Raw genomic sequence first — 8,991 nt, 5'->3', positions numbered from 1 at the left:
CGATTAAAAGTCATCCACGTGGACCTCTGCCACCCGGGGGTCACCCGGCTCGCCCACTACATCAGGGCCCGAAATCTGCCTTTCTCCAACGAGGAGGTAAAAGCGGTCACCAGGGACTGCCCGATCTGTGCGGAGTGCAAACCGCTCTTCTATAGACCAGACAGGGCCCGCCTGGTCAAGGCTTCTAGGCCCTTTGAATGCCTCGCGATTAATTTCAAAGGGCCACTCCCCTCAACTAACAAGAACGTTTACTTCTTAAACGTCGTAGACGAGTTCTCCCGTTTCACATTCGCTATCCCGTGCCCCGACATGACCTCCCAAACAGTCATTAGGGCCCTGCATAGCATCCTCACCCTGTTTGGTTTCCCCAGCTACGTACACAGTGACCGGGGTTCGTCCTTCATGAGCGACGAGCTGCGTCAGTACCTCCTCGACAAGGGCATTGCCTCGAGCAGGACTACCAGCTACAACCCCAGGGGGAACGGGCAGGTGGAAAGGGAGAACGCGACAGTCTGGAAGACCATCCTACTGACCCTCCAGTCCAGAAAGCTCCAAGTCTCCCAGTGGCAGGAAGTCCTCCCAGACGCGCTCCACGCTATTAGGTCCCTTTTGTGTACGGCGACCAACCAGACCCCTCACGAGAGGCTCTTCATTTTTTCCAGGGGCACTATCACGGGGGTCTCACTTCCGGCATGGCTGAGGACGCCGGGCCCATACTTCTGAGGAAACACGTCAGGGCGCACAAAACCGACCCTCTTGTTGAAAAGGTGCGCCTGCTCCACTCCAACCCCCAGTACGCATTCGTCGAGTTCCCTGACGGTCGTCAGGACACAGTATCCCTCCGGGATATGGCACCCGCCGGATCCAGCGCCCCCTCTACCCCCACAGAAGGACCTTTCACCCTACACCCCATGCTGCCACCCCCTTGCGCTCCCGAGCTCGCTCCACCAGTTCCGCGCCGGCCAGCCCCCAGTCCCCGGTCGAACCAGGAGAGTATGAAGCTCGGATACAACCCTCCCTGGTCCGCCATCGTACCCCAGCACACAACACCCATCCAGTCACCGCAAGATGCTGCAACCCCGGTACTCCGCAGATCACAGCGGACAATCCGACCACCGGACAGACTGACTTTATAGACCACCACCCCCGCCGGACTTGATTTTTTTTTGCAGGGGGTGAATTTGGTGAATGTAATATATAGATGTATATATATGTTAATTCACACTGTCTTTGTAAGTGCAGTAGCGCCATCCTACCACTAGGGGGAGTAGCGCTGGGAGCACTCAGGAACTTGTACTGGGCTCCACCCTTGGCTCCGCCCATGACTCCTCCCCCTAGTGCAGCTGTATAAATACCCTTGTCCAGAGTCAGCCTGAGTTCACTAAGAGTTCATCAACGGGTAACAGGCTGGCTCTGAAGTAAGTCGATTAAAGCCTAGGACCAGGAAAATAGGTCCTGACGGAAGAACCTCAGGTTCATCAGACTACCTGAGGCCACAGAGGAAAGAAACCCCAATGGAATATGTAGCACAGATGCTAAGGAAGTTGGTTAGAGGAGAAAGCTTCCCCAAGCCTCCAGTGGTGGACAGGGCCCACGGGTCATAGAGTCATAAAATCATACAGCACATAAAAGGCCCTTTGGCCCATCATGTCTCCAGTCAGAAATAACCACTTAACCATTCTAATCCCATTTCCCAGCACTTCACCCATAGCCTTGTACGCCCTGGGATCACAAGTGCACATCTAAATACTTCTTAAATGTTATGAGGGTCTCTGCATCCACCACCCTTTCAGGCAGCGAATTCCAAACTCCCATCACACTCTGGGTAAAAAGGTTTTCCCTCACATCCCCTCTAAACCTCCTGCCCCTCACCTTAAATCTACTAGAGGTTGCTCCGACAAAGGCCCAAAAATAGGAAAACTGCTGCGGGCAATCATTGGAAAGCTCCACAGATTTCAGGACCAAAATCAAATTTTGAACTAGGTAAGGAGCACATGGTCTTGCAAATGGGAAGGTCATATGAGAAGTAGGCAAATTCATTTGAAAAATCGAGCAATAATGGATGCACATGGACCTCTAATAATGTTCTTTCTTATTATTCTGTCTGTCCTGGGTGCTCTCGGGAATGAAACGTGCATGAACTAGAGAAGGGGAGGGGGTAAGGCAGAGAGACACCAAAGTGAAAAGGAGGTGGTGGGGAAGATAAAAGGGCGAAAGATAGGAGGAAACACTGGTGAATATGTGAGCACATGAAAATAAGAGGAGAGGGAGGGCCGTGACACAGCTCTTGGAAAGGATGGAGCACCTGTCGAAGGGGGAACAGAACAACAGGGTGGAAGGAAGGGGGGGAGAAGGGCAAGGGGGAAGAAGTGGGGGAGGGGAGCCCACAGGGGCATGTGGAGGGGCAGCAGAAAGGGCGGGGGACCCGGGTGGGGAAGGCTAGTGCACTGGTTACAGCAGGTCACACGTGGGGATGGCAGGAACAAAGAAGACAACGGCGGCCATCGTGGTTGGCCCCCAGACAAAGGGTGTGCAGGAGCACGTCCACGTGGTAAGTATGGTTGACCCCGTGAGGGGAGGGAGAGATCAGAAACCCCCCATCAGGATGGTTTTTTGCCCCTTGTTGTCCACCATTGTGCAATCTCAATCCATTTAGGGCCACAAAGGGCAGCACGGTAGCATGGTTAGCATAAATGCTTCACAGCTCCAGGGTCCCAGGTTCGGTTCCCGGCTGGGTCACTGTCTGTGTGGAGTCTGCACCTCCTCCCCGTGTGTGCGTGGGTTTCCTCCGGGTGCTCCGGTTTCCTCCCACAGTCCAAAGATGTGCGGGTTAGGTGGATTGGCCATGCTAAATTGCCCGTAGTGTCCTAAAAAGTAAGGTTAAGGGGGGGTTGTTTGAGTTACGGGTATAGGGTGGATACGTGGGTTTGAGTAGGGTGATCATTGCTCGGCACAACATCGAGGGCCGAAGGGCCTGTTCTGTGCTGTACTGTTCTATCTATTTACTCGCTCATTGTCAGGAGGTGTCCACCATTGTGCAATCTCAATCCATTTACTCGCTCATTGTCAGGAAGTGCTTTCCTCCTGCATTATTTAAATACAATACTGAGGTGTTTGTTGTTTGAGGGCAGTTGCGCTTCAATAGAGCTTACCACAGGCCATTTTATCTGCTACCTTGGCAATATACGCCTTGTTCATTTCTGTTACATGTGCAGTACCTGAGGGGCCAGGTCTCTTGAAATCTTAGCACCAAGGCTCATGTTTCTGATACTTTTCTCCCAAAATTCACATTACCTCACGTCAGAGTGGGGCCTGTTGTACCATATAATTGGTCAATGTTATAATCTGATAAAGGGTGTACAGGAGCACATCCACGTGGTAAGTATGGTTGACCCCGTGGGGGGAGGGAGGGATCAGAAACCCCCCCATCAGGATGGTTTTTTGCCCCTTGTTGTCCACCATTGTGCAGTCTCAATCCATTTACTCTCTCATTGTCAGGAGGTGTCCACCATTGTGCAATCTCAATCCATTTAACAAGATGCCTCAACAAGATGCGGGTGATCAGTCCACAGAAGTGTATGATCCACGCTAATTCCTTCTTTAACAGCTAGATGCCTGAAAATCTTGTTATTGGGAAATTGCATCTCATTGTTCCTCTAGATGCCTGGTAGGCTTGTTACTGATTTGTTATTTTGTGTTCATCTCAACTTCACAGTTATATTTCCCATATTCCTAACAACGATGGACTGGTTTTGGGGAGACAGGAACTGAATGAGTTACTTGTTGCATGATTCCTAACTTTTGACCTACTTTTGTAGCCCACTGTATACACCATATACGGCAGCCATATTGCCCCAGAACTGAAGGGAGTAAATATTGAAGGTGTACTGGCAATACATTTCAAGCTTTGATTAGCCTCAACGTTTGAAACTGTTTTAATAATGAATTTTCTGCAATCAGAAAAAGGGATAGTATGAAATAGTTCTATTGCATCCCGACCTAAGATAATGAAAATAAATGGTGTACGTAATTGGGGCCCCAGTTAAATGAATCTGGTTATAACATTGACCAATTATATGGTACGACAGGCCCAACTCTGATGTGAGTAATGTGAATTTTGGGAGAAAAGTAGAGGTTCCAACGAACTTAGTACTGAAGATCTCCCATGGTAGAAATTCCAGAGAACATCTGTCATAGATAAGAGGTGAAGACTCTGGAAGCAAATTCCCGAATAGCTGTTAAAGAAGGAATTGGCGCGGATTATGCACTTCTGTGGACTGATAACCCACAAGAAGTGGTACAGAATCATTGTCTTAAAGTTGTTAAACCTTTTTCTTTTGATTAACCTCTTTCAAAATTTACTATCCAGTAAATTCTGCCTTTGTCTGAACTGATTCAAATCTTATCCGAACCAAAATAAAAGTATTAAACTGCAAATTGGGTGGAGTGATCCAGATAAAAACCTTACCAAAAAGTGCTCCTCCTGGTGGAACAAATAAATAATCGCACCAATTCGACACACAACATTCAGAAATCCAAAACCCGGCGATATCAAACCAGTCAGCCTTTTTTTAACTATTTAGAAATGAAAGTCGGGAGAGATTTTTAAAAAGGCGACTGATTTCCCGTGTTATTGTGAAAGTCAAATCATACTCCCTGTAGTAAAAGTATTTATAAATATAACTAAGCTGCTGGTGAATTAACAAGTTAAAATATACCAAATGTGTCGATTTTGCAGATGTAACTGTGTGAACCACTTGGGATATTTTCACACAAGGGCTGGGGCCAACCCAAACTTTCACAAAGTTAGCCCCGAGCCCTAGTGTGGAGAGTCTTCACTTGAACTCTCGGGGAAATTATTTTGATGGAACAATAAAGAAAAAAATGGATGCCAAAGATCTGAAATTTAAAACAAATCAGAAATATAAATATGCTCTCCAGATGTTACATTTGCAGTGGTGTGTGTTGCGAGGCTTCGGTTTGTGCAGGGAAACCAGGAACCCAAGTTTCACTTTCTGTAGCTGTTACAAAATGGCGAAACAGTGAAGTAAGTGGTCAACAGCTTCTGTGACATTCATTCAGCAAAGGTTTACAGCCTCGAGAATGTCTCGCGGCCACCTCAGTTGCCCAGCACCTGGAAGGACGACGAATCAAAGTCCCAGATTTGTAGACGGCTCCTCTCGGGATGTGAGCAGGGAGGATTACCAGAAAAGAGAGCAGACCCCGACCTGGACCACAACGAGTTCCTATGTCAGCCAAGAGACCAGTCCCGGTTTTTCGAACCGGAGTCACTCTACAACCCGGGACTACGCCCCGTCAGTCCCGAGCCATCCCGGGAACACGGAAACATCACAGGTAATGGGGCTCATGTTCGCTACTATATTTCATTGCCAACTATAGGAGCCCAAACTCTTTTCATATGCACAAAGGAAGGAATAGCATTTTGGCACTTTTCTTTCTTCATCCCATCTGGTACCAAGTGTATTTTGTTTTTCCATTTCTGTGTATCATTGGTCTCGTGCAAAGACTCTGAAACAAATGTTTTACTGTTGCAACCCGTTTGCACATCCAGAATTTTTAAAATCTTTTTTTTTCAAAAAATATACTTTATTCACAAAATTTATCATAAACTGGTGGGGGAATGTGATACATGTGATGTTACGGTATGGGGGGAATTGTGGGTGTTATGGGGCTGTTAGTTGCATATTACTGCTTTTTGCTATACTTTTTGTTATATTTTCTGTAAAAAATTCCAATAAACATTATTAATTTAAAAAAAAATTTATCATAAACTTTACAGAACATTTCAAATTGTCTTGACTGTGCATTTCCATCCGAGTTACATTCATTTGTCTTTCTTCAATTCACGGTAGCATGGTGGTTAGCATAAATGCTTCACAGCTCCCGGGTTCCAGGTTCGATTCCTGGCTGGGTCACTACCTGTGCGGAGTCTGCACGTCCTCCCCGTGTGTGCGTGGGTTTCCTCCGGGTGCTCCGGTTTCCTCCCACAGTCCAAAGATGTGCGGGTTAGGTGGATTGGCCATGCTAAATTGCCCGTAGTGTCCTAAAAAAAGTAAGGTTAGGGGGGGGGGGGGGTTGTTGGGTTACGGGTATAGGGTGGATACGTGGGTTTGAGTAGGGTGATCATGGCTCGGCACAACATCGAGGGCCGAAGGGCCTGTTCTGTGCTGTACTGTTCTATGTTCTATGTTCAATTGGGATAACGTTTCACACGTATCCTACAATAAGTTACAGTTCTTTCTTAAATATTTACATTGTTTTGCTTCTTTCATACATTGGGGTATTGAAGACCCGGGCCGAGGGGTTTTACACTGTTACCAACCCCTCGGTGTACATTTGCTGGGAAGACCTTACACTGTGGTCTTTCCCCATTGCGCCTTGGCGGCAGCTGCCCCAGGCTTGAGTGCGTCCCTCAGCACGTAGTCCTGGACCTTGGAATGTGCCAGTCTGCAACACTCGGTCGAGGACAGTTCTTTGCACTGGAAGATCAGCAAGTTTCGGGCAGACCAAAGAGCGTCTTTTACCGAGTTGATGACCTTCCAGCAGCAGTTGATATTTGTTTCGGTGTGTGTCCCTGGAAACAGTCCGTAGAGCACAGAGTCCTGTGTTACAGAGCTGCTCGGGATGAACCTTGACAGATACCACTGCATCTCACTCCAGACCTGCTTTGCAAAGGCACATTCCGCAAGGAGGTGTGTGACTGTCTCATTTCCCCCACATCCACTCCGAGGGCAGCGTGCATTGATGCTGAGCCTTCGGGTGTACATGAAGAATCTGACAGGGAGGGCCCTTCTCACCACCAGCCAAGCTAGGTCTTGGTGCTTGTTTGAAAGTTCTGGTGATGAGGCATTCTGCCAGATGGCTCTGACAGTCTGCTCAGGGAACCATCCAACGTCCTCCACAGTCTCCTTTTCTCTGAGGGTCTCGAGGACATTACGTGCTGACCACTGCTTCATTGCTTTGTGGTCAAAGGTGTTTTTCTTCACAAATTTTTCCACGAAGGACAGGTGTTTCGGCACGGTCCAACTGCTTGGAGCGTTCCGCGGCAATGAGGCCAGGCCCATCCTTCGCAACACCGGGGACAGGTAGAACCTCAGTATGTAGTGACACTTGGTGTTTGCATACCCGGGGTCTACGCACAGCTTGATGCAGTTGCACACAAAGGTGGCCATCAGGATGAGGGCGGCGTTGGGTACGTTCCTCCCTCCTTTATCTAGAGGCTTGTACATTGTGTCTCTTCGGACCCGGTCCATCTTGGATCTCCAAATGAATTTGAAGATGGCCCGGCTGACTGCTGCGGCGTAGGTCCGAGTGATGGGCCAGACCTGCGCCACGTACAGTAACACCGAGAGTACCTCACACCTGATGACCAGTGTTTCGCCCGCAATGGAGAGGGAGCGTTGCTCCCACCAGCCCAGTTTCTGTTTTGCTTTAGCAATGCATTCCTCCCAGTTTTTGGTGCATGCCCCAGCTGCTCCGAACCATATCCCCAGCACTTTCAGGTAATCTGACCTGACCGTGAAGGGGACAAAGGATCGGTCGGCCCAGTTCCCAAAGAACATGGCCTCGCTCTTGCCGCGGTTTACCTTGGCTCCTGAGGCCAGTTCAAACTGGTCGCAGGTGTCCAAGAGCCTGCGTACAGACGCGGGATCCGAGCAGAAGACGGCGACGTCGTCCATGTACAGGGAGGCCTTGACTTGCGTGCCTCCGCTGCCTGGGATCGTCACCCCTCTCATACCCGGATCCTTCCTGATGGACTCGGCAAAGGGTTGTATGCAGCACACAAACAGGGCCGAGGAGAGAGGGCAGCCCTGCCTGACTCCAGATTTGATCTGGAACTTTTCTGATTCCCACCCATTGATTGAGACTGCGCTATAGATGTTTGTGTAGAGCAGTTTGATCCAATTGCGAATTCCCTCCCCAAACCCCATTTTGGAGAGCACATCCATCATGTAGGTGTGCGATATTCTGTCAAAAGCCTTCTCCTGGTCAAGGCTGATGAGGCAGGTGTCCACCCTCCTGTCCTGCACGTAGGCGATTGTATCCCTGAGCAGCGCGAGGCTGTCAGAGATCTTCCTGCCGGGTACAGCACAGGTCTGGTCGGGGTGGATCACCGACTCCAGAGCAGACCTTACCCGATTGGCGATGACTTTGGCTAAGATTTTGTAATCCACATTTAACAGTGAAATGGGTCGCCAATTTCGAATTTCTTCCCTTTTCCCCCTTCTGCTTGTAGATGAGGGTGATGATGCCTTTTCTCATGGATTCTGACATGCTGCCATCCAGAAGCATACTCTCGTACACTTCCAGCAGGTCTGGGCCCATCCAGTCACACAGAGCCAAATACAATGCAGCCGGTAAGCCGTCGCTTCCGGGAGTTTTACTCGTCTCAAAGGACTTGACGGCCTACATCCAGAATTTTTTTTATCACAGCAGCCTGCGGCAAACCCTGGAATTTCACCTAAAAACCTTTCCCAGTCTTTCCATCTTCCCTTGCTTGAGGACACACCTGAATGCCAACCTGATAACAACTCCTTGTGAGGCTGTGTGAAATGTTATTTGACAACATTCCTATGAAGCACCTTGGTATATAATTAACCACACATATATTCTGCCCAGCCGAAGTCACTGCAATCACTTGTACATCTCTGGTTCTGATCTGCTTGAAGGATATTTCTATGTGGTTGCCCATAAACATCAAATTTGCTATGCATCGCACTTATAAAATAGACCAAGCACTTTAGCAAAGTTCATTGGTCCATCCTACAATATATCTGGAAAGCAAAGCATCCAGTCAGCACCAGGTTCCATTATTTAATTGTACTCTTACTCTTTAAATGGTTGCAGCTGGGATCAATGTTACCCCATTTATCTTCCCTTTGTTGCTTCCACCATGCCGAGTACATTAAGCACTATATAATTTTTGCTTTGTTTAGGATGTCAAACATTTTTAACTCTCACTCTGCATTT

General features: G+C 48.5%; 1 protein-coding gene across 6 annotated transcripts in view; it reads left to right on the top strand.

Annotated features, from left to right (window-relative positions):
• Window positions 1-4,921: 4,921 nt before the first annotated feature.
• The window catches only part of LOC119976425 (ubl carboxyl-terminal hydrolase 18-like), a 129,597-nt gene continuing 125,527 nt past the window's right edge, over window positions 4,922-8,991 (top strand). For 2 of the 6 annotated variants that reach the window (XM_038816956.1, XM_038816955.1), the window contains exon 1: window positions 4,922-5,355. In XM_038816956.1, the coding sequence (XP_038672884.1) occupies window positions 5,104-5,355 (252 nt within the window). In that variant the 5' untranslated portion in view covers window positions 4,922-5,103. The remainder of the gene's footprint in view (window positions 5,356-8,991) is intronic. The other 4 variants (XM_038816958.1, XM_038816957.1, XM_038816954.1 and 1 more) reach the window with 3 other exon arrangements.

This window comes from Scyliorhinus canicula, chromosome 13 (assembly GCF_902713615.1).
Source record: "Scyliorhinus canicula chromosome 13, sScyCan1.1, whole genome shotgun sequence".
Lineage (NCBI taxonomy): Eukaryota > Metazoa > Chordata > Chondrichthyes > Carcharhiniformes > Scyliorhinidae > Scyliorhinus > Scyliorhinus canicula.
This window is presented reverse-complemented; position numbering and strand designations above follow the sequence as displayed.